This window comes from Pseudopodoces humilis, chromosome 1, assembly GCF_049639895.1.
Source record: "Pseudopodoces humilis isolate 2021_Gansu_Grassland_sample_001 chromosome 1, ASM4963989v1, whole genome shotgun sequence".
NCBI classification, from domain to species: domain Eukaryota; kingdom Metazoa; phylum Chordata; class Aves; order Passeriformes; family Paridae; genus Pseudopodoces; species Pseudopodoces humilis.
The window spans coordinates 136,538,685-136,565,166 of record NC_142200.1 but is presented as its reverse complement, the minus strand read 5'-3'; the positions used below and the strand labels follow the sequence as shown (position 1 = coordinate 136,565,166).

The 26,482-nt window shown below is 38.0% G+C and overlaps 1 protein-coding gene across 3 annotated transcripts in view; it reads right to left on the bottom strand.

Moving 5' to 3' along the window:
- Positions 1–1,585: 1,585 nt before the first annotated feature.
- WAC (WW domain containing adaptor with coiled-coil) overlaps positions 1,586–26,482 on the bottom strand; it is a 56,304-nt gene continuing 31,407 nt past the window's right edge. For 2 of the 3 annotated variants that reach the window (XM_088064376.1, XM_005518706.3), the window contains exons 8-14: positions 18,949–19,194; positions 16,909–17,031; positions 15,783–15,931; positions 12,248–12,366; positions 7,376–7,562; positions 4,123–4,250; positions 1,586–1,790 (exon numbers count right to left, since the gene is read on the bottom strand). In XM_088064376.1, coding sequence (XP_087920502.1) covers positions 1,721–1,790; positions 4,123–4,250; positions 7,376–7,562; positions 12,248–12,366; positions 15,783–15,931; positions 16,909–17,031; positions 18,949–19,194 — 1,022 coding nt within the window. In that variant the 3' untranslated portion in view covers positions 1,586–1,720. The remainder of the gene's footprint in view (positions 1,791–4,122; positions 4,251–7,375; positions 7,563–12,247; positions 12,367–15,782; positions 15,932–16,908; positions 17,032–18,948; positions 19,195–26,482) is intronic. The other variant, XM_014248519.2, reaches the window with a different exon arrangement.

The following is a 26,482-nucleotide window of genomic DNA, read 5'->3' as shown; positions in this document are numbered from 1 at the left end:
TTTGTCAGAGCATTCAGCTTCCACTGATGAAAACCTGGTTTTAAGAGTCAGTCCAAGCTCACTCAACACAAAAATCGAGTACCTTTTCTGGTGCTGAAAGTATTTTTTAGGAACAAAACACAAAACATCACATGTTCACATGTCACCACCTGTATCATTAAGTTTTTTTTAATCTATCTCCTGGTATCCTTCCTACTTACCAGACTGCTGTGACATTATACACCTCTACAAAATTAAACTAGTACTGCCATCGCGATTTCTGTCACTTTTAAGCAAAGAAAAAGTCACGTTTATTTTGTAGTAGCAATAGTTTCTTTTTTATTTTTAATATACTTTAGGAAACAATATACAAAGCTGAGCTTTTCCACCATTTTCAAACGGTGAGTTGCTCCAATTACACAAATTCAGCCTTTTGTGATGGTTAAGAACAGCAGTCAGCACCAGACTTAAACAGTTAGCTACAACACAAACATCCTTCGAAATGAAATGTCATAATATCAAGACAGGTAAACCAGGAGTTAACATATGACAACTGTTGGGGAGGTGTCTTAAATCATCCTTGTTGAATTTTATATTTCCTTAAATATTTTATACATATTTTCCTGTTTACAAGTTTTAAACAAAACCTCCCTTGAGGAATTATTTAAGTACAAAAATGTTCAACAAGAACAGTTCTAATAAAGAATCCCCAAAAAGACCAAATTTTAATGTGTTGACCAAAGGAAATGAAAACCAGTGTTTCTTTGCTTTAACATGTTTATTACAACAGATACAATTCACATCTGACTAGCTTTTTTTTTCCTCTTTCCCCTCCCACAACCATGTTAACATGTTCATTGGGCTATTTCCTTATATTTGAGCAAGTAATGTACTTTCAGCACACATGCCCAGCAGTACTCTAAGTCCATTCTTACAGGGTGCAAATGGAAATACGTTTCAATAATTTATACAAACAAGTGGGTTATGCTCAATCACTGCAATTTTAAGCTACTGTACACAGGAATGAAAAGATTATAGAAAAAGTGCCATAGCAACAGTGCCTTAAGAAAAGAGAAAATTAGAAGCATTAAAAAGCTGATAAAATCAGATTTAGGATTTCACAGGGAAATGGAACACAGAAGATGAAAAACATTTCTCTGTAAAACAGAAATGGAGAAGCACTGCTCTCGACTCGGTGCAAGTGTGGAAACAGTTGTTTCGTGGTATTTTGTACATTGCCCAAACTGTTGCAGCCTTAGACACAAATCGCCTGGCGCTTGCATTGAATTTCAGGAAATGAAAAATTTCTGAATGATAAATTAACTAAAAAAAAAAAAAAGAAAAAAAAAAGAAAAAAAGAAAAAAAAAAAGGAAAAAAAAGAAAGCTAATTTTGCAGACAGGTTTACATGTAAGAGGCTAGGTATTTAGCCACCTCAGCATTGATTAGTTTTGGATGTCTAAGCTCTGATACACATGGCTTCCCATGGCTTCACTCTACAAAATATATTTACAACGTGAAGAATACATCTACAAGAAATCTACATTTCAAGGGTTTTACAAATCATTCTTGTATCTTTCCCCTGAATTTGACTCCCTCCTGTCCCCTTCCCCATGTCAACTTTTTTTTTCTGCCCAGCTCAACGGTCCAAAGTCTACTCAAATGCAGCTCAAAAGTGTTAAGACTGGGCATCAGTTTAATAGTTCTTGTACTCAAAACCATGTGCAATTGTTTACAACTTTTCACACCATGAAGGAATTCTGATTTTTTAGCTTTTCAAGTTCTTTAATTTGTTGCCTCAAAAATAGTATCCTGCAAGAGAAAAGAAACAAATTAGTATAAACATTTCCATATATTTCCATATATTAAATAAGTACAGAAGTACTTCTACAATTTCAGTGAAAGATACCAAGTTCCTTAGCCCCATAAAAAAATTCAGACATCAAGTTGATTCCTATTCTGTTTAATAATCTACAGCCAAATGCAGATGGCACAAAGGAGTGGTGCATTTGACACTTTAGTTCAAAAAACTAAGTTGCTCTATTTGTATTATGACTGATACACAGTTTTCTTTAAATCTGCTCTTCACTTGAATGTAGCTCCCAGAAAAAGCTGGCAAGTAAGCCAAGTAACTGAGTAATCTCGAGAATAGCATTATGTGTGTCATGCAGTTTTCCAGATTGTAAAACAACCTAAAGTGCTCATTTTCTTTTTTTTTTTTTAAAGTGAGTTTTCTTCTCATTTGCTTTTTTTTTAAGTATTTGACTCTGTGGCTAATGGTAGTCTCTAATCATGGCAAGCTCCAATTTCAGAAACATTAGGTGCATCATTAAAGGACATCTAAGAAAAAAAAGATGTAACTACACCTTGCTTAGAAATAAATTATATTGCTCACAACTTTTTATACCTTTTTTTCTTCTGACTGACATAAGGAATTACTGTGACTAACAAACATCTGGTTCACAGGACTGTTTCCCAGAATTTTTAATGAATATTTTGAAACCACTTTTCACAATGCTGAAGTGTAATGCAAACATGTCACTGAAATAAGAAAATACTCAGCAAGACTTTAGGTTTTATATAAATATTCTATGAAGTCTGAAGCAACTTTAATAAATGCAGAAAAACCTTTAATTCAGCACTTTTGTGAAACACTTTACAAATATGTGCTCAGTTCATTAAAAATTAATTTTCTATTGAAAAGTAGGTGGAAAATAATATATTAATACAGACACACCAAAAAGAGAACATTTAGCTTCAAGGCATGGGCATATAAAATATATCAGTCAATGAAAAGTGCCTTTTCACATGCTGTCAGCTATGATTCAAACAATGCATGTGCTTTGTCTAGAGATGAAGTTCCTTCTTAGAAGAAATTTAAGTAGTACTCTTCTGTGCAGAAGTAGAGAAATAGTATCATCATTTAAATGTATTGATTTTGATAATCCCATCCTTTGGGAAAGCCTCCCCCATCAACTTGGTTACTTATGCCTTGTATTCCACATCTTTGGGATTGCAGCAAAAATAAAAGATATATGTTACTATAGGCTCAAAGTCATAATAATAATTATCCATTGACAGTTTAAGGATACAAAGTGTACAAGAAAGGAGGTACTATTTAATGAGATGAACAACAATATTTGACATGTTATTTCAGATCAAATGTGCAGTCAGAGACAAATGACACCTTAGGAAATGAGAACTGTAAGAAACCAAACATTTCATTAAATATACTACAGAAATCATAACTCATGCAGTGAAGTTATGAAATAAAGCTTCAGAAAGAATGGGTATTTTCAATTCTTTATCAGGAAAGGTTTACAAATACAATATAGCCTGCTTATAAAGGATTGTTCCACTAACTGCCAAAATGCAAGAGCTTCTAGAATAAATGCAGCTATTTTAACAGCATGCAATGCTATTAAACTGGCTTCAAATAGTAAATCAGAAGCACTGTATTCAAACTGTAGTGTGACTTAATAGCTGGGATAACATCATTGAAAGAGGAAACTGATTATGAAAGCAGATACAAAATCATGACTACTGGTGAATATTTTGAGCATGTATTTTATGATTACAGTTTCCAATCTTGCACAAAAGTATTCAAAAGTGTGGCTGTGTATCACTTCAGTGATACACAAGACACCTGTTCTCACTGACTTAAGAAGCAAAATCTACTTTGCTATAAGAAAACATTAATTTTTCCTTAGCTTCTGACGTAAATTACACCTTTTCAAACTTGCTCTGGCTTCAGACCTATTGAATCTCTCATATAAACTGTAGTGCTTCAGATTAGGATAAACTGTGCAGATGTGTAACTATGTGGTCTATGCATTATGTATAGGCTGATACTCTAGAAGCATGCTGAAATACTATGAATTAATCAGGTTTTTGCAGAAACCTTAATGCATTACAAAGATATTTCTTTTCTGTGCAAGTAAAAATAGATACAGAAATTGCATATCTGGTTCTATTTAGTGGAGAGAAACAGGCAGAATGTACACAGGGAAGACAGCTTGCAAACATGGCAAGTACTGGTGCACTTACAAAGTCATCAGTAAACAAAACTAATGCAAAATAATGCCAGAATGGAAGTTCTAGTAACACCCTGAAAACTGAAGATAAGCAAAGGGCACACACTTACCTTTGCTCACGCAAAGTTGCTTGAATTTCACATACTCGAACTAAAGACCTTAAATTCTTTAATTCAGTACAAATTTCTGACATATGCACACTTCCCATGTTATGGGCTTCCTCACGTAATCTTGATGCCTGCAGTGGTTAAACATAAAGGTTAGAATTTTGAATCATGCACTGGAAACAACTGGCAGTAGCCAGAGAATTGCTGGATGAGTGTCTCTTGAAACAGCAAAGCACTCTAATTTCAAAAGGGATTATTAAATCAGAAGCACGTTAAGTTCTCTACAAAAGCCCACTCTGAATCACAAATAAACAAAACTGCTGTCCAGAAACTGTCTACCCACGCCTGTACTAAGGCAGGGATAGTTTAGACTTTCTTAATCCTAACAAATGCTTACCTGTTCATCTTGAAAGACAGTACATGACAAGGCTTGGAGTTTCTAAAATAATTTTTTCAAGTAGTTCAAAGCCTCCAACCATTATTCCAACGGCAGACTTCAATTTCCCAACTAATTAAGCCTTAGTGACAAAAATATCTGAATGCCATCTTCTTTCCAGCTACCTTCTACCTGACAAAAAACACTATGCAACTCTCTTCAGGTGTTCTCTAACAGACTGACTCCGTTACTTTAATATTCCCACTTAGTCAGCTGGAGACAAGCAGAAATGTAAATTCAAAGAGCATAACCTATCCAATTCCCAATTTGTGCATTTCTTGAAGTGTCATCTCTGAACTGGATATGACTCCAGAGAACTTCTCAAAAGTACCATGAAGACCAGTATAATTACTCTGAGGCCCTGTGCATTACACTGCAATAAGGAACAGGACTTCTTTCAAGTGGCACATGGAAAAATTGTTTCAAAATACAGCCTTCCCTGCGGCATTACTGTTTAGCAGTGTTATCCTCTGCTACACTGGGTCTGGGGTCTGGTTGGGATGGAAAGAATTCTCTTCACAGCAGTCCACGTGGTGCCATGTTTTGAATCTGTGACCAAGCCAGGACTGACAACACAATAGTTTTAGCTATTTCTAAGCAGACCCTACACAGCATCAAGGGTTTCCCCCTGTCTCTCTCTGACCCCCCCTCTCCACCCAGCAAATACGTTATGGGTGGACAATAGGCAGGGAAGAATCAAAGCTGGGACATCTGACCTGAACTGACCTCAGGGATATTCCATATCATACAAGGCGTCATGCTCAGCAGTAGAACTGGGGGACAGTGTTCCAGGGCTGCCATGGCTCAGGAACTGGCTGTGCACTGGCTGGCTGGTAGTGACTGCCTTTGCATCACTTTCCTCCACCATCTGACTCTTTAACCTGCTTTTACCTCAACTCCTGACTTCTCATTTTTGCCCAATTATTTCCCCCATCCAACTGGGACAGAGCAAGCAAGTGGCTGTGTGGTGCTTAGCTGCCTCCTGGGATTTATCCACATCTGCTTAGATACTTGTATGCTTAATCTTCCTTCCCAAAAATAATATTATTTAGCAAAGATCTTCATCAACTTTTGGTGTTTCTCCAGTTCAAAGCAGCATTTTGTGTTCTAATTCTCTACACTAGAAGTTTTATTTTCTGTAGTTTGTTAACATCCAGGAGTACCCTGGTCTCCAGTAGGATATAATTACCCATGTCTTCTCTGCACAACTCCAGTTACTGAATTGTTTTTCAGTTTTCCATGTTAAGTGCTTTTTATGAGTTCTGTGAGGTAACTGCTGTAATTCAAGAATGTTGTAGTTATTAACTACTGCACAGCACATTTGTTCAAGTCTAACTGCTTTAGCACATACCTGAGTATGTGACTAATAGAAGAGTCCTGACTCTTCTAATTTATTTACTTATTAATTTTTCAGTTTACTCTGGCATGTGCACTTCTGCCCTAAGTTCAAATTACACTATATATCTGGCTGCTATCTGAAGAAACCAAGCACCACATTTTTAGTCTTTCCACTTTGATGTGTTTTATCTTCTTCACTACATACTGCATCTATCCTCTCATTCACTTTTATATCAAATATCTCAAGTGCCTCAAGTGTTACTATTCAAAACTGGTCTATAAACAACACTACCACGTGAAATCATCTGAAATAGCAGACAGGATAACACAGCATGTAGCACGTAGCACAAAGGAGAAATACCCAACTGAGTACATGACTGCCTAGCATTAGCTGAGTTTTGTGATCTCTTTTATTACCAACAAGGAAAAAAGACCCCAAAACCTATGCACTGCATAAATCTGTTTTCTATATTAAGATACTTGTGAATTCAACACACTGAAAATAATACTTTCAAAACCACGGATCAAGGCCATAGATAAGCGCCTGTGCTACATCATTTCCTTAAAGACACTCCATAGCAATGGCTCAGTGTTGGACTCAGTACAGGTTGGTAATGTTTTAAAACTGATTTTAGAAAAATCAGTGAAAAGAAGCAAGAATCCTAACAGGGTCTCAGTTTAGACTGTACTTGTAAGAGTCATCTTGCAAGTTACTACTCCAAAGTCTCCAATGCAGACTTGTGCCAGCATGCAACAACTCTTCAAAAGACCAAAGTAAAGTGGGCTAAGTAAGATTATTACTCTAGAGTGCATCAGATAGGGCTGCCTGTGGAAAGAACTGAACTAGATTCAATAACCTTTGAGTTTCTTTGAGTAATACATTCCAAGCAGCTGACATGCATCCAGTTTCCTTGTATAACTACAACAGAGCAGGTTTCATGCTATTATCTATAATATATGGATGGCAGTTCTACTGGATTTCTCATTAAAAATAGCCCAAAATTCAGTCTGAGTACTCTGTATCAATTTACAAACAAGGCAGTTTCTTTTTCACTGAGTAGAACTAACAAGTCAGTAACTAAAACTGTGGAGTAGTCTCAAATAGTTTAACTCTACCTAATTTGCAACATTTTACACATAATCAAAATATTGTTATGAAAAAATATGTTGAACTTTATGTTCTCTGCAAATTTCAACAGAACTTCACAAGTAAGAAAACAGTTATGAGGATAGCTACTCATCTGAGGGAATTTCAAAAGTACTGACACTTCAAGTAAGACTAAAATATTCAACCACTGAAAGGCAAACACACATAAAACCTGCAGTTCTGGCGTAATTTCTCTTCCCTCTGCTCTCTTCTGGCTAAGGACAAGCATAAGGGTTTTAATACTTTTAATTCCTAGAAAAAGCAACCTGAGTAAGAAACACAAATTTTAAGATACACATTATGCACTCTTAAAGGTAACAATGCAAAGTACTCACCTGCTTTTCTGCATGATCTGCAGGCCAGCCTTGAACATGCTTTATAAGGTTTTCATTGAAGTGTGCTGCTAGCGTAGGTGTTAATGAACATGTGGGTCGTACAGATGTATTCTGTGGTGCAGGTGTTGAGTTTGATGCACTACTGCTAGAGGTATGATTTGGACCTGGTGATGGACTTCTTTGACTACTAGAAGAAAGAATTTAAAAAAGAAAGTGAGCATTTAAAAACATATGTGAACCTATAGAGAAATGAACACTGAAAATTCATTGCTTCCAGGCACAAAAATACATAGTGTTCAAACCACAAAGCAATACTTCTGGTAGACCAAACCTGTGCCACCTTTCTATAACCCTCTAACTTTTATTGGAAATGTCTGAGTGCTACAATGTAACAGGAGGTTTTTGTGTTTCGTAGGGTTTTGTGTTTGTCTGGATTTTAACTATGAGAGCTGTTTAAGAGATGTAAGCTATGTCTAAATGCTGCCGGGTAGAAATTATGTAAATGTATGATCTTCCTTCAAACAGGTGCAAATCTAAGATTTTCAGTAATGATGTATCAGATAGGAGTCAGACAGGTTTATTCAACAGAGGTTTGCCACAACAATCACTAACAACAATGCCCCATGTCCTAATCTGAAAATACAGACATATGGGATTTGAGGAGTTTACTACTCATGTCAAAACACAACCTACATGGTTTTGTGACACTATGCATCCTCACTTACTGCACTCAGGGGAACAGAACTATCACAGGAGCAGTGTATTTGTAGCTACCAAACTTGGCTGCTTTACTGGAACATACTCAGCATCAACAGTGATGATAACTCAGTTAAACGTTCTCTGGCGCTACATATGCTAAGAAATAGTAGCACTAATTGTTTAAGTACAACTCTCCCACTGGCAGAAACTTTTCAAAACAGGCCATAATTTCAGTCTACTTCTTAAAACTTTATATCATTTGCAGGCAAGAAGAAGTATTATGAAGGAAAACCAAATTTTAAAAGACTTTTGCTTCATCACCTAACCTGTCAGTCCCCTTGAAGACTGAAAACATCCTTACAAAATGCAACTATCTTTCTAGTCCAATGCCCAGATATTTACCCTAATCAACTCACACTTGCCCAGAATTACAGCATTAAGAATTACAGCCAACAAACTGGATGTCTGACATGGACCTGCTGGAACAAAGCCAGAGAGTCACCAAGTTGACAAGAGGGATGAAGCACTTCCCCTATAAAAAAAGCAATTCCTCCTCTCTTTTCAGAGCTTATGAGATTCACAGTGTCTGGAGCACTGTGTAGTGGGAAGCCTAAAACCGGACAAGAATTAAACTGCTATAGCAAAGGAATGTGGCAGAGGACCACACAGATGTCTAAAGGGCTGAAGCACACACTGTATCAGGAGAAGCTTCAAGTTTATTCAGTCAGAAAAACAGAAGGCTGAGGGTAACGGGATTGAGGGATCTTTTTACACATTTTTACTCCTTTTGGGGAGAACAGACTCTTTTCAGAGATGCACAGTGAGAGCACAAGAGGCAGAGAGACAAGTTGCAACAAGGGAAATTCTAATTAGACATGAGATAAAAAAAGATCAACCTAAGGGCAGTCAAACATTGGAAGATATTCTGAGATATTAAAAAAAAAAATCACCTAAATAATGCCCTTAGTATTTCAACTTTGCCATTCCTACTGTAAGTTGAGACCAAAGTAAAACGTAACTAGAATTCTGTTCCAAAGTAAATTATGCTAAGTTTCAATGTATTCACTTAGCATCAGCACGGTGATCATGAAGAGAAAGGCTACTTTTATTAACTTAAGTAGAATTCAGGCATAACCTTATTTACTCTTTAGTTCTACTAGAATTAAAGTTCCCCCTATGACTTGCCAACTCTTCAGTTATCAGCCTGTCTTCTGCTTCTATTTCATCAGTAAAAATAACTCTAACACATCAGAAATGTTTCAAGAAAATAAATAAATAAAATCTGTGGGCTTCTCAAAAATAAAGTTGTATCTTAATTACGACTAAAACATACTGCCACAAAATATCCTAGGCATTGCTATGTTAGCAGCAGGGGGAGCTACGAATGCAGCAATGACTGTTTTAAACTACCACAGTATTTTTAAATGCTTCACTAAAGGCAAATACTTGCATTAGCTGAGTTAAAGACTGACTATGCCACAAGTAACTGAAGTAAGAGAGTCAAAAATATCTGTAACAAGGGTACAAGAATGGTTCTGAAATACACTACTACAAACATCAGAATTTTATAACCTACAAAAAATGAAATACCTCCCTTCACAGCACTATCCCAAGGTAAAGGAAAAATTGTCTCAGTCCTTTCTGAAAATAAAAAGAAACTACCAACCTGATTAAACTATTAATTATGGAAGCACTCATTTAGTATCATTTTTAAAGCAGCCAAAATTCATGGTGCATCTTTGGAACAATCTGTAACAGACAAACTCACTATATGCCTGCATTGTGTTAACTTCCCAATTTAAAAGGCTGAAATGTTCACTTCTTTAAAGTTAGCAATAGCTATTCAGTTCTTCTTACACAGTGTTTCCACCCCCACAAGTCAAAAGTAATTTTACCTCCATTCACTTAAAACTTTTAATGAGACAAGGAAATGTAGTCGTGATTAACTTCTGCTCAATTAATCTATATTTGAGCTGGAGAAAAATGCAACCTTAATTCATAGAGCTAAAAAGATTTTGGACCATCTGTCCACAGCTCAGTTTTCTAAATTGTTGTTCACTCCTATAAAAGTAAAGGACATTAGCTCCCAAGAGCAATTCCCAATCCAACCAATAGCTTTCACCTACAAAGGAATTATCTGTTCCATGTCAATTCAGACATACTGCCTGGACGCAGCAAATCTCTTGCAGGTAAGTAGATCAGTATCTGAGCTGGTCCACTTTCATTCAACTCCACTGCACTCCAAAGAAGAAAATACCAGTCACACAGGTTTTTCCAAGTCACCTATTCCTTAATCTTCCACTTGTTGCAAATGAGACATTTCCAAAGCAAACTGAATCACATGAACTCACAACACACAGTACAGCAGAGTCACAAATGAGTATTAATGTAAGAGATACAGGATACTGAACAATACTAACACTGCCTCAGGATCTCTCATCCTGGCCGGCACACTGCCTCCCTGTGCTGCCTCCCCCTCAGCCATGGGACTGTGCTACCTGCACAACTCCCCTGCTTCAGCACTGATGGGGAAAATTCAGCCTCCTCCAGCAAAACGCTGATGCCAAATGGAGCAATGGTTTGCAGAGGGACAGCAGATCCCTAAATTCATTGCAGGTAAGGGTCATGCTGGAGTACAAAGCCATGTAACCCAAAGGGAGGGTGAGGTAGGGACCAGCAGCAAATGCCCATCAGCATCAACTCACACAGGCTCCAAGCCATGGTAAAGGTTTCCAAGAATAAGACTATCTTTCTTAAGATATTTTCCTGTGGGGAAAAGCCCACAGGAAAGAACAAAAGGGCCTGTGACTGAGAGCTGTCCCCCAAAACCTCACCACTCCTCATAAAAAAGCTTAGCCTGCTGCAAAGTGTAATTAAATCTTTGGCACTGTAATTCAAAAATATTTAAATAGCACCATTCATAATTACTAGGGATGGAGCTGGACATTTTGCCTTTATTCCCCTAGAAGAGATAAATGAGTTATAGGCTTGTAATCAGACAAAGATTAGAATCAAGTGTCTTTAAAAGAGCTTACATTAAAAACTCAAAACTTGTGACTTGGTTGTGTCTGTAACCTCAAACTGGTCAATAATGCAGGGTCTCCAGTGAAGCCAGCTTCTGGGACAGGACTGCCAAGCACACAACAGATAACCCAGTCTCCCCAAAAACCTCAAAACACAAAATAAATCCCTTCTCCCCACAAAAACAGCCAAAACCAACAAAGAAAACAAAGGTCTCCATTGTTACTAGTCCTAGAAGGGCAGATAAAAAGACTTCACTATTTTATGATCTGGAAAGCAGCACCAAATGTAGCTTCAGGTATGCTGACAAATCAAGAGTATTGGGTTTTGGTTTTTTGTTTGTTTTTTTAATGCCATACCACACCACCCACCTTATTCAATCACTCTAAAAATCCAGCTATTAAGAATTGTAGATTTACAGAACCTCTAAAAAAGTCAACCTCTTCCTGCCACAGTTCTATGTGTACCATGACTCCATCACAAAAGGATCTCAAGACACATCCTTTGGTTACAGCCCCTGGAACCAATGTGACAAAATGCAGAGCATCTGACACTATGAAGAGTCCATCTTCCCGAAAGAAAAATTTAAACAAGATACAGATTCTAAACCTACCTTGTAAATCAATGGTTAAATGTTGGCATCATGCAACATCTGAGTAAGTTGCAATGTTGACAAAATAGTCTGGCCAAGGAAAGGTATTTGTGAAACTTATTTAATTTTTTATGTTTTTCATTAGAGCAGCAAAATCACCTGACAAACCAAAAAATCACGCTAATTTCAAAATCAAATTACACTATGGCAAGACAAACATCTAACACTAAGCAAATCACAGATTCCATAACTGCACAGAGACACAAACTCCAAACTCTGAAATACAAGGAATCACTTGAAAAATTGACACTAAAGTGACAGAACACAACTATGACTTCCATTTTGCTTCTGTGAGAATGGTCTAATGATTAGCCCAAAAATGGAGAATCTACTACATTAACTATGTAACAAAGGTACTCAGCTGCACCATCTCAGTAGCAGCAGGTAAATCTCATGTTCAATGAACAGGCCAAAGAAGAGTCCATTAACTGCAACATACACAACACACACTGAATGCAGATAAAAAACTAATGACAGAACAGAGAAGCACTTCAATATACCTTGAACGCTGAAGACTTCGTGGAGAGGCCGGTTCATGACCTGCCTGCTTGTCAGCTATTACTGGCTGCTGAGGTGCTGCCTGGGAAGCTGGTCCTTGTTTAACACCTGGAGTAGCAACCTGGAAAGTTCAAAATTTCATTAGCATTCCTCCACAGTAAAGAGCAAGTGTAAGAAACCAAGTGTAGAAAACCAAGGAGATTACAATCTCAACACCTGTGGGGTTTTTTGATAGAAGGCCTTTTGTTGACACAATTTTTATTCTCTTCACAAGGTGTTCTTTTAAAAAAAAAATCTAGTTCCACAGCCGTGACAGAAAGATTTTTTTTTACTAAGGAGTTATTAATAGACATAACAGAAGCAAATTTAGACTCATGTAACTTGTCAAAACAGTGCAAGCTTACTAGGCAAAACAGTTCAACTCAGTATGATTTTTGAATGTATCTTCCATCTGAGCACTGAGCTAATTTTCAACCTCAGAAGAGTTGTTCATTACCCTAATAAAATCTTCATGTACAAACTTCAGAGTTCCCTACTTGAAAATACATCACACAGTGTCAAGAACATAATTACATCACAAACATATTAAAAACATCTCTATCAGAAAGGGAAAAGAAAATTGGAAGCATATTTATCAGTTTGCTACTCCCTTTTCTCTAAGTTCTAAACTCATGAGTGGCTACAAAAATAGTTATCAGTACCTTCTTGCTTTTACTTTGTAGTACACATTCGACGTAAGCTATTAAGATACCAGCAGTAAGATACAGTCTTTTCTGCGAATTTCTGAACTATGTCAGGATGAGAAGTTTAGGAATATAGTAATGTCCAATTTACAGCAAATGAAATTCAAGATACTTCATCTTGCCCAATGCTTTGCATAACTCAGTCAATTTTGAAATATGTACAAGAGGGGTTCAGCTTCAAAATTTATCCTCCACTCGACAAAATCAAGCTAACAATTTTAAGAGAAAAGGGAGGGAGCAAAGGAAAAATGGCTTCTAGGGCTCCATAAATACAAAAAAACCCAAACTGTCCAGCCTGTCTGGAATTTGCTAACTTCACATTAATGTAGATTTCTAACTAGTGGTCACCTGGACCTCCAGAAATTCTCTATTTCAAAAACAGACTTCTGTGAGACAAACCACAGATGGTAAGTCATACACTATCTGCTAAAGTCAACACAAAACATAACCTGATTCATTTAAATACGCGGGGGGAAGTCTTAATGCAAATCCAAACTCTTGTATGTCTAAAAGGAAAACTCACCTTTTAAAATTATCATCAAAATGAAAATGTGTTCTGTTTTTTAGATTATTTTAGGCATATACTAAAAATTTCTGAGTAGAACACAAAAAGCACATGGTACTAAAAGGAAAAAAGAAGATAATTTTAAGATCACTCTGCTGTTGAAATAAATAGAACTATATAGTTGAGGGGGCTGAAACAATAGCAGTTCATAAACTGATTTATGAGAACAGACTACACAAGTACCTTTATAAAATATATGACATGAAGAACTTTGCTACTAATGCCTGCATTTTGCTCAGCGTGTGAGCAGACATTAAACCATCAAGGCTGTACAAACAGAACAATTTCAAAAGTGAAGTCCATCAGAAATAACTGATAAAGATATAGAATCATGCTGCAGATCCAAACTGGTAAAGTAACCAGCTCCTTGGCTGGTAAAAATAAGGACCGTGAAGAAAAAGTGGGATTTGTAAGATAAATGAACCACAAAACCTCTCAGCTATTCTATGTTTTCCAAGTGTTTCAAAGACTGTAAATACATATACCAGAAACAGAAAAATAGTAAGGGCTAAACAAATTCAAAACCAAACCAACCAACCAACCAACTGCACCATTCTCATTGAGCTTGACAAGTTTGTGTAAAGTGCTTTACAGAGCTTTTTGCAAAAATTCAGAACAGTTTCTGATCACACAATACAGGCACAGCTAAAAGGCAAAAAGTGACACCCAAGCTCCCACAGTCTGTGACCCCCAAGCTGTCACATGCACACAGCACTGCAGGCAGACACACTTTTTCAGTGTGGAAGCAGTACCAACATGTTCAAGCAGTCCTAAGCAACAGTACTGTGCCAATGACACTACTGTGGTCCCACAGCCAGCTCAAATACCTGTGCATCTGGCACTGGACTCCTCTTGCACAGGGAAGTTCAGCTTTGTCTGCCCTATGCCCATGTGCTCTAAAACCAAGTGTGTCCTGGCTCAGCACCACATCTTAATCAGACATAATTTACATCTAACTGTACAACTGGACAAGCTAGCCTGACTGACATATCCAACAGGCTACTAAAACAGACGTGCTCACACTGGAGCTATCACCACCCAAGTTCCCATCTCATGGAACTGAGTTACATAAATACAGGAACTATCAAGACAGTTCCTGCCCTACTGAACTGGCAAAGTATCTGCTGATGAACCAAAATTTGTTACTTCTGGGTCTAACAATCTCTGGGTTGTAGAGACCAGAAGAGATCAACTTCCAGTTATTGACAGTACACAAGAAGATTGTTCTTCGTATCTCGGAACTTGGAAGTGACAAATATCTCAACCCTGCTACCTGATAATTTCATTACTTGCCACCTAGCTATGGGATGTGAACGCAGATTGAGGATGCAATCCAGTGGCAGAAACCAAGGTAACAACCAGTACTGGTACACACATGAAGCTTTCACAATTCATTGCACCACTGGTCATCACAAGAAACTGGGAGAATCACTTGGTTTTCTTCATACCCATGAAAAAAATCTGATGAAAGAAAATGAGGCATTTTGAATATAATAAGGAATGCAGTGTGTTCTGAAGAGAAAGGTATTCCTCAAAGGCATCCAAGACATTAGAGGTTCACTTGTGAGCAGAAAATTGAAAAAAGACACCTTAGCTAAGCAGGGATGGTGATAAACAACACAGATTTTAGAAAGGTAGGGGTGTCTCATCCTGAAGTCTACAGTCATCCTTCTCAGGAAGAACCTCAGGAGCTTATATGTTAGCTTCAATTTCTATTTCCTAGTCACTGACCCAATGAAGGAATTCTGAATGAATAGAGGTGAGGGGGCAGGAAAGGGAAGGGACATTATGTTATTGATCTGTAAACACCTAGAACATTTCTAAAACAAATCTGAGACTACATCAAGTTAATTTCCCCAAGCTCTCTCCCATTCTGAACAGCTTTTATTGAGTAAGTCTAGAAAACTGTATCAGCTGTTGCCTTTGAAGTATGTTTTTGTTTCTATTTAAATATGCTCGAATACCAATGCCTTGGTAATATCGCCAGAGAGCATCTAAAGCCAGCATAAGAATTTCTTCAAGAAAAGTAAACTAGATTTCATGCTGGAGCTGCACTGCCAAAATACAATCAAGTTGTTGCTTCCAGTTGTTTGTTTCTATTGGGAGAGATAACGTACATATTTTATCATCCTGTATACAATTGTTAGCACATGGATATATAGGAGCAATACTTAATATTATGTATAATGGTTTCTTACTACATTATGGGATAAATTAAAAGAAGATTACCTTCTGCTGGGATGATACTGGTGGCGTAGTCATCAAAGGTTTAAGTGGAACAGTGTTAGTCTGTGGCGTGCTTATCCTTGGAGACACATATGATCTTGGTGATGAGGCATCAGATGTTAAAGACATTGGAGACTGATTAGATGGCTGAGCTGTAAAGGAAAAAAAAATTGCTTTTTAATAAAACCATGTCCTGTCTTGAATGTGAATTAGATTTTCTTTTGGTACTTTGGAGTATGCCACATTAGATGATATACAAACATGTTCACTGTGAACAACTAGAATAACAAAATGTTCAACAACAGCCTTAGCTAACGAATTGTATTTCCCCCAAACTTCCCACTTCTAAAATTTCAGGGGAGGGGGGAAAAGAAGAAGCTATTAGGAAATGCTTTTTACGCATGAAGAGACTTAAATCATTTGCAACTCCTACTTTAGAATACTCAAGTGGATTTAACCAAAAGAAAGCATGAACAGTTTATACAGAAACCTATTAACCCATTCTATGCATACACCAACAGTTCCTCACCCATGGTTAAAAATTGCCATTAGTACTGCTTACCTATTCAGTAAGATGACTTCATTCATTGTTTTGGTTTAAGTTTCTGAACTTAAGTTTTTTTTGATTACGTTACAAGCCAGAATATATTGAAAGTACCTGAAAGAGTATCTTGTCTGGAAAGTGAAAAAAAAAGTCCCCCACCAGACAGAGGAAACTTTCTTTTAAGAGGAAAAAAAAAAAGAAAGGATCCCCCCAGAGTCACAGCTGCACAGTACTAGAAAATGGGTGTTGAAGTAAGCAAGAGTTGTGTTTTATACTGCTAAAGGACACCTAATTCTGGTCCAGAATAAATTGAGAAGGTCTCATAGAATTTTCACATTACTCATATAGAATTATTTAACATACAAAGAAAATCCTAAAAGGTGAGAAGCAAGTTTACTTAGTTGTGTTGTCAGGTTCCTGCTCGTCAATAACAATTTTTTATCCTACCTTTGTAAAAAGAAGTCATTCAACATTTTCCACATCGTCTGGCCAAAGATATGACAAGAAACAGATTCTAAAATGGTATCAGCCTTTTTAAAACACTGTGTAACAAATTTATGTAAGTGAAAAAAAGACTCTGAATACCTTGCGTAGACAGCTGTGCAGCTTGAGAAATTAGGGAGGTGATATTGAAAGCAGATGGTCCAGCAGTAAGAATTTTATGGAGAATAGACTGCAGAGAGGCTTGTGTCACAGCTGCTGTTAGAACTGAAAACAAACATTCTGTTTTACTGACAATTCTAGAACACCACTTTAAACTGTTCAAATGGGCTAATTACATTTAAGGTACATTTTCTTTCAGATTTATTTCCCATATCTAGTATGACCAAAGATCCACCTGAATTGTTTTTCAGTTACTTGATTTCAAGCTGACTCGGAATGTCTAGCAACTCCTTTCTTTAGTAGTTTGAACTTTAAGATGTACACTTACCAAAAATGTTCTAAAAAATAACTTTAACGTTTCCACTTGACCTTATGGATCAGTAATAATTCTTATGAACAGCAAGAGAAAATTTGTTCAATTTGCTACTGCATAAGCAGAATGCGTGTGAAGGTTTCTTACACTACAGTAATTTTCTTAAAAAAGCAAAAAGCAGAATCACTTTAACTCACTAAGAGATGGGGGGCAGACTTCACGTTCAAGAAGAAAACAAATATTTTTCAAGTTAAAAATCTGTGTTTCTTCTTACTAATAAAAACCACTTTTCTGGGTTTAACTGTCCCATGTCATCCCCCTACAGTAAAAAAACCCAATTGCTTTAACCATTTTAAAACTGCACAATACAGGAAGAGCATCTTGCAGTATGAAATGACAAGACCCTGAACTATGAGCTTCTGAACTGACCTTTCCAAAAAGGTCTACAGGCTCTGTTGGATACTTCCTGAACATGCATGCCACTCAAACACTCCTGAAAAAACTGACTCACCAGCATAAGGACAGAATAACTCTGAATTGTGTGCACTGTAAGGGCAGCCCTGCTGTGCAAGGTGAAATCACTCTGCCCACGTGGACACTGCCAGGCCCTCATGCCATCAGAACAATTCTGAACACTTTTGTTCCAAGATATAAAAACCTGCTGCTCAAACATGGCAAGAGATAATTTCACTAGGCAGCTTTTCAATAAAATACAATTGGAGTTGAGTGGACCTTTCATTTTTCAACATAATCGTAATACTCCTTTTTTTAGCACAACCTAGTGCACTACAGTTTTAAAGGCTTCTCCCTGCACAGGAAAAAGAAACCAGTGACCTACTCACCTATTAGTACTGAATGAAGGCAGAATATTTGCTGATAAAAGGAAGGAATTCACAGCCTTTTCTGATAAATAATTGCAAGATACTGAGTATTTTGTACATACTTTCACTTACATCATTGCACTTCCAGAAAGTTAAAGACAACTCCTGGCATTACATGTAAATATTTTACTTTCTGTTTAAATTGGTGATCCATGCACAAGAAGCAAACAAAAAATCCTACACCATTTTATCAGTAACCTGTCACATGCAGATACACTAGATAAAACTGTATACAAAATGCATCAACTATACCCACTCTTGCAGCAAAAGGCACTATAGGTAAGTGATAAACTGGCTTCTAACAAACTAAGCCAAAGTGACAAAAATCTAAGGGACACGCCGATTAATTGCACAAAATTTCACTGGCTAGCAAAGTTACTGATATGCTACCTGTATTCAGAGAGGCTAACTTGGTATGCTAAAGAAAAAAGCTGTTAGGCAACAAGATTTAAGAACCCCTAGAAGTTTCACTATTTGCAACACACATTAATGGAATAGCAGAGCAAACTACAGAAAACAAAGAGCAGTGCACGAAACAAAAGAACAAAGAGCTCTAATGAAATTTTGTGCAACAGACAAATGCTGATACAGTGATCAAGTCACCAGTCTCAAATAGACTGCTCATGTACATCAACATTTATTAATCTGAAGACCTTAAATATTGAGAAGGTGTAACGGAAAAAAACCCTACAAAAATCTCCACTTTACCTAGGGATTCTTTTATTCACTTTTCATTTAAAATAAGGCTTTCATTTACTACAGCCTGGTATCCAATAATATACTAATGTATGTATATGAGAGATTATTTGAACTTTAAAGAATCCTTACCTTCATTGATTTTGGATATATCTACGCTAGAATTATTAAGCTGCAAGGTGGCTTGCAGAGCAGGCAGCAGCTGTCGAAGGAGATTTGGGTCCTGAAGTAATGGAGGAATTGGTGATTGTGGGACAGGTGAAACAGGAACTGTAGGAGCAGATGAAGCAGGCGCAGAAGTTGGATTCAGTCCAGAAGCAGAAGATGTAGAAGGAGTTGTGCAAGAATGGGATACAGACTTGTCCACAGATGCAGACTCTGAACAGAAGACAGAGAGTATTTTTCATTTTCCCCAATATAACCTGACAACTCACTAGTATAATACTTATTAAATTCAGATCAAATGCCTAACTACCATTTTAAGAAAAAAACTCATAGCATTAATAGAACAAAAATTGAAGATAGCTGATTTCTAATGCAATTCACCCTAACTGAACCTAGTATTTATTATGAGCACATACACGCAACTTTTCCACTTCAAAAATTCCAAGATACTGGATGAAAAGCAGCCAGTATTAAAAATGGGACATTTTTTTCCATAGCTTTTATAGCAAATGTGGGCCAAAAATGCCTTACTGATCTTTTCTTTTACTGTGCCTACACTGATATTCTACACCTTTACTTATGATTTCAATCTTCCTTTTGAAAATATACTATGAACAAAAATCTTAAAGCCCATGGATTTCACATACAGGCTACCATGTCAATTTTGAGGTGAGGGTAAAAGCCACGCTTCATTTATGAAGTGACCAGTACGAGAAGCCTATCATACAAAATCCAGCTACACTGCTGAGGATTTAGAAAGGATAATGAGCTGTACTAGAAATGTAAAAACAGTGCTGTTAACATCTCCACAGCAGAGTGGAAAAACATCTAAAAATTTATCTGCCCACAATTAATTTTTAACTTGTCAGCTTCTTCTGAAGCATTAAGATCTATACTCTTCATTTTACTAATACCATTTTAGTAAATATTACTACTTATTGTCCACAGAAATACAGAGTACTTAAGTTCAATTATACTGGATGGCAATTTGTTCTGATTAATATCAGTTATTTAATTTATTTTAAATATGACTTCCACTGAACAGAAAGTTGCTCCTCCATTCTATTACCATGAGAAATCTCTCAAATGAAAGCATTTCAACTTACTATAGGTGTACCATCAGTCACTTCAAATATCCTTCCTTTAAGAAACCTGGACCATCATACTTTAATCTTAGCTCCCCCTTCTCTCATCCTCATTAAATGCTCAGAAACCACTGCCCCCAAATTCCGTCAAGACTAATGCCTCTAGAACACCAAAGAAATCGTTCGCAGAATGTAAAGTTATGGATCCAAGATCTCATGCAGCATGTTTGCCCACAGTAATGAAGACCTGGGTTTTAAAACCACCTCAAACTGGTCAAAACCTGGATATTTTACATTTCAGGCAAAATTCTAAATCAATTTGGAAAATGGGCTGAGAAGTTCTTTTACTTTAAGGGTGTGTTTGGTTTTTTTTATTTGGATAAATGGTCAAAGTAAAATGATGCTGACTTTATTAGTAAAGAAGTGAAAAGGTATTGTTTTCTTTAAATAAAATGTTACAGAATTTCTAACAGCTTTCCTGTTCCAATAACCTTAACTGCAACTTCCAAGACTAATTTGGAAAAGAACTCTAAAAAAATAAACATAAAAAATTATGGAAGTGAGTAACGATGTGTAAATCTTTTTACTAAGATTTCTAATCTCACTGGGAAGAGGATTTCTGCTTCCATGCTGTTACAGTACAAATAGCTTATAAAGGTCACAAATACTCTAGAAAACTTTTTCCAGACAAGTAGCTGAGAAATCTGAATCAAAAAAGCTGCTGAAAAATCCAAATTTGAAAGCTTGCAAGGATGCAACAGCCTGGACATAAAGATGTATTTTGGAGTTTCAGGCGAACTTCTGAAAAAGATGTGCCCATATCAAGTTACAGTCTCCTCAGGGTTGGTTGCAATGTATCTGTGAAGGGACCTGGTCATTTGACCAGGAGCTTTCCTAAAGAACAACTTTAAACTGGACAAAAAGGGTTACAAAGACTGAAGATAAGGAAAAAAAGAAAAACCAGTTACAAAATTTCTGTATGGTTTTCAGTAACACGTGAACTAGGACAGCTGATTACGTATTAGTTACCATTAAAACACCAAGTCATTAGTAAGAGTTGTTACAAAGCACTGTGTATAAAATCTTATAGTGTTCAAAGTAAACATTAAGACAACTGCAGGTCAAGACACATCTAAGAAACAAGAATCTTATCATACTAAACAAAAACATGTGAAGTTTAAATTGAACTTGGATCTGTCATAGTCCAAATAAGATCAAGATACACTGGCAGACAAAAGCAAGGGAAATAAGCACAACGGGGCATGTTAGTACTTATATGTACAAGCCTGCTACCTACAGTTTTGAGAACCTTACCAGAAAAACAGCCGTTTAAAAAAATCCCAAAACACAAAACACCCTTATTTCAAAATGAAATAAGAATACTGAGCAACTGCCAGCACTAAATCTCAAAACATATTTAATGTATTTAGGTTTGTCTTCACAGTTAAATATTAAGTTATTTTAAGTAAAGAAGCAATTCAATACTGTATTATTTATTCATATAAGCAAATACCTGACCCTCAAACCACACCACCAATATCAAATAGCTGGCAGTGCTTTTCACCCATGCTGCAGTTCTGAAAAGAAAACGTACTGAACCAAAGCTAACAATGCATTTAAAATAAACCTTATACCCACCCAGTCCTGGGTATTCAATTATTTCTTGAATAACACAAGTCAAAACATGTCACTCAAAACCACTGAATTCCATGAGGTCTGTAAAACTACTTTAGCTTGAGTTTTTATGCTCTAAAAATGCACACTGAATTGCATTGACACAATACAGCCAAGTTATTTCTTTCAGACAATATGGAGACACAATTTCATAGTTGTATTACTGCAGGTATTTTAAGTATGTGTTAAAATGTATCTGTGAAAGTATTTTTGTACAATCACTCTATTAAACCTAGAGAAAGGATACAAAGCAAGAATAATGCCTAATGCTAACATTCCAATCTTCTGAGATGTTCAACAACTCAAAAGCAAAACACAAAATGTCATGAAAGAATACATCTCTATGATTATGACATGTACATCACATTAGAACTGGTATTTAACAGCATAGAGGATGCAGAGTAAAATGCCTGTTCAGAGCATCACTGCATTACGCAAATTAATTTAAGTTACTACTACTGGAATTCAAGCTACAAACCTGTTTTTGAAAAAAAAAAAAAAAATTAAACCTAAACCTGTAAAAGTATTAGTATTAGTAGAAATTCAAGTATTTCTTGTTTCTATTAAGTAGCTGTGCTAGTTCTGGCCAGGACAAGGTTAATTTTTGGAGTAGCCAGAAGGGTTGATTATTCTATACCACCTGACTTAATATCCAGGGGCAGGGGTAATTTTATCAATTAAATATTAATAAATATTAATAAAAGAGTGTACAAGAGAGACAAATTGTCTCTCTTGTACACCCTTTAATTTAATATTGTTGCTGTTAGTGTTCACTTGTTTCATTGCTGCTCCAGTAAATTTTTCTTATCTCAACCTGCAATCTTTTCCTTTTGTGCCTCCAATTCTCCTCTCCAGCCTGTCACAGGGGAAAGGAAAGAAGCAGTGAATGAACATGGGGAACACCGATCATAAAGCCTCAATAGCCTTATCTGGCACCCTAAGGGGTACAAAGGGTTGAGATAATCAGATCTGACCAGAGCACTTTGAAACAAATTTGTTTTAAGCATTTGTTGCACTAGGCAGGGAGGCAGTGATACAGTGTTGCTTGGTCTGTTCTTGTGGATGTGGCACCTACCCCTGTATATATTCCTGTATATGCTCTGTGTGCGCACCACAGTATTTTCTTCAGAACAGGGAGAGAGGGATCAGGATTGCTGTGTAGCTGTATTGTGGGAGATCAGTTTATGATATTTAGGGCACACATCATTTGGGATGTGTGTTCACATCCCTTTTACCCTCTGGGGACTGCCTCTTGGAGTCCATTAAATTGTACCTAATCTATGGGGAAACAGGGGCAGATGATTTTCCCCAGCTTTTTATGCCCTTTGTCTCTTTCAGGCCTGTTAAAACAACTTTTTAGAGTTCTGGATTTCCTTTGGTTGTTAAAAAAAGTGCAGTCTTGTTGCTACGTCTCTTGAGTACAGCCTCTGCCAAGTTCAGAATCAGTGTGGTCCACACCATGTTTAGAGTCAGGAGAGACTTCTAAGGTTTGTCCCACAGGTGGATTGTCACGAGTAACACAGAATGTGGGAGAAAATGGGCCAGTTTTGGGGGAAATTCTCTGCTTCAGTGGTTTGGAAGTTCACCCCTGAACAATTACAGGACCCCAGTAAAGCAACAGAGTATTTTCAAGGAGGATGGTGTGACATCTCCAGAGGGGAGAAAAATCATTGCAGTGTATCGGGCACTGGCTAGTCTTTACCCCACATATTTCAACAGTAGACAGTCCCTCAGGGAGAACAGGAGAATAACACACAGGCACTGACATAACTCAAACAGCAGCTGAACCAGAGGAAGAACCTGTGCCAGTAGCAGTCACCCCCATACAGAAGAAGAAATCCAAGATCAAATCAGTTCAGTTAGTGAGGGATGAAGAGGAAGGAGAACCCTCACAACAGAAGAAGAGGAAAGGCCAATGAAAATCATCCAGTCCCTGAGTTGTGAGATATGCAGAAAGATTTCAGCTGCCAGTCAAATGAACCCATGGTGACCTAGCTGCTCCAATGCTGGGGTATCATGGCCCATGATATGAAACTAGATGGTAGTGAAGCCAAGCAACTGGGATCTCTGTCCTGGGACATGGGCATGCAGGAGGGAAGGTGTTATCTCAAGGACAACCTAGTAGGGCACCCCAGCAGGTAGAATGCAATGGAAAAAAGGTATCCAGTACATGAATCAGATGCGCTGGAGGTAATCTACAGAGATTCAAATAAAGAGCAGTCTCCTGTAGATTCATATCAGGTCCAGTGCACACAATCCATGTGGCAGAAGTTTGTACAGAGCATGCCACTGTCATACGCCAAGTCACTGGCATTAATGTCAATCAACAGTGCTTCATGTGACTACCCAACTCCAGCAAAATGAAGATCATCTTGACCCACACCTCAGCTGTGGTGACTGTCCAAGACTATGGACAGACTTGAAAAAGTCAGTGAGGGAATGTCCCATGCCCTGCAAGTAAGGACCAGAGTCTCTGCTATTGGGAGCAAGCACCCCCCTGCTCCATAGAGAAGACACACGCAACAAAGTAACCTGTTTTTTTCTGTGGGAAAAACAGAGGACATAAGAACTGGGGTGGAAAATCCACCTCTGCCCTAGCAGTACAAATATGTGAGCTGAACTACCACAACAGGACAAATGCCACTCCAGTTATCAGTGGGCAAGTCCTCAGACAGAAGAGCTGATGTTACTTCTGATGCTCTAGAAGGGACCTCCAGTTCATATTCACAAGGAGTGAGCAATGACTAGTCCCATGACTAGGAGTAAAGGGGTCCTGCCCCCAGCCCCCATTCCTCCAGATGGGGGAAAGGGACAACCAGATCTATTGGATTTTGTGGATCCAATGCCACATCAGACCCACAAGAGTACAAGGCTTTAGCTGACACCAGCACACAATGGGCCCTGATGCCATCAAGATACGTAGGGGCAGAATCCATCTGTATTTCTGGGGTGACAGGGGGATCCCAACAACTGACTATACTGGAAGCTAAGTGAATCTAACTGGGAATGAATGGCATAACCACCCACTGTGACTGACCCAGAAGCACCATGCATCTTTGGCATAGATTACTTGAGGAACGGGTATTTCAAGGACCCAAAAGGGCATTGTTGGACATTTGGGATAGATGCTCTAGAGCGAGAGGAAATTAGGCAGCTGAATACCTTGCCTGGTCTGTCAGAGGACCATTCTGTTCTGGGATTTATGAGAGCTGACTGAAGAACAACAGGTACCAAATTGCTACCACAATGGTCACTGTCGACAATACCACACCAACTGGGACTCTGAGACCCCCATCCATGAGATGATTTGTGGAGAGCCAGGGAACGTCAGCAAGACTCAACTCATACTTTAATAGCTCATTTGGCCAGTGTCTAAGTTCAATTGAGAGTGAAGACTGACAGTGGACTGTTATGGCCTGAATGAAGTCACACCAACACTGAGTGCTGCGGTGCAAGACATTCTTGAGCTTCAGTAAGAACTGGAGTCCAACGCAGGGAAGTCATGCCACCACTGACATTGCCAATACATTTTTCTCCATTCCTCTGGCAGGAGAGTGCAGACCAGAGTTTGCTTTCACCTGAGGAGCATGCAGTACACTTGGAACCAACTGTCCCAAGGGTGCAAACACACCTCCATCATTTGCCATGGACTGATCCAGAATGCACTGGTAAAGGGTGAGGCTCCAGAACACTTGCAGTACATTGATCACATCATTGTATGGGGGAACACAGCAGAGGAAGTTTTTGAGAAAAGGGAGAAGATAATTCAAATCCTCCAAAAGGCCAATTTTGCCATAAGGCAAAGTAGGGTCAAGGGACTTATCCAGAAAATTCAGTTTTAGGAGTAAAATGGCAATATGGACATCATCAGAGGCCAATGGATGTGGTCAATAAAATAGCAGCTATGTCCCCACCAATGAGCAACTAGTAAGCATAAGCTTTCCTGGGTGCTGTGGGTTTTTGGAGAATGCATATTCCAGATCATAGTCAGATTGTCAGGCCTCTCTAACATACGTCACAGAGGAATGATTTCAAGTGGAGTCCTGAACAACAAGCTTTTAAACAAAACAGGATCATGCAGTAGCCCTTGGGCCAGTCAAGACAGAATATGTGAAAAATGTGCTCTACTCTGCAGTCAGGGAGAATGGTCCTTCCTGGAGTCTCTTCTAAAAAGCATCTGGGGAGACTCAAGGACAACCCCTGGAGCTGTGAAGTCAGGATACGGAAGATCTGAGGCCTGCTATGTCCCAACTGAAAAAAATATATTGTCAACTTATGAAGGGGTTTGAGCTCTTCAGAATTGATTGGCACCAAAGTACAGCTACTCCTGGCATCTCGACTGCCACTGCTGGGCTGGATGTACAAGGGAGAAGTCCCATCCACATGTGATGCCACTGATGTTGTGTGGATCAAGTGGGTCATGCTGGTTACACAGCAAACTCAAACAGGAAACCCAAATCGCCCTTGGATCTTGAAAGTCATCACAAACTGGCCCAAATATGAAAATTTTGAACTATCATCATCAGAGGAGGAAAAGATGACGTGCTGAGGAGACCATACCACATTATCAGCTAATACCAAATGAAAACTGACAGCCTCTTCACTAATGGTTTCTGCTGTATTGTAGGGACACACTGAAAATGGAAAGCCACTGCAGGGAGTCCTATGAGGCAAGCCACAGAAGCTATTGAGGGATAAGGTGGGTTAAGTCAGGTTGTACAAGCTGAAGGCCATCCAGCTGG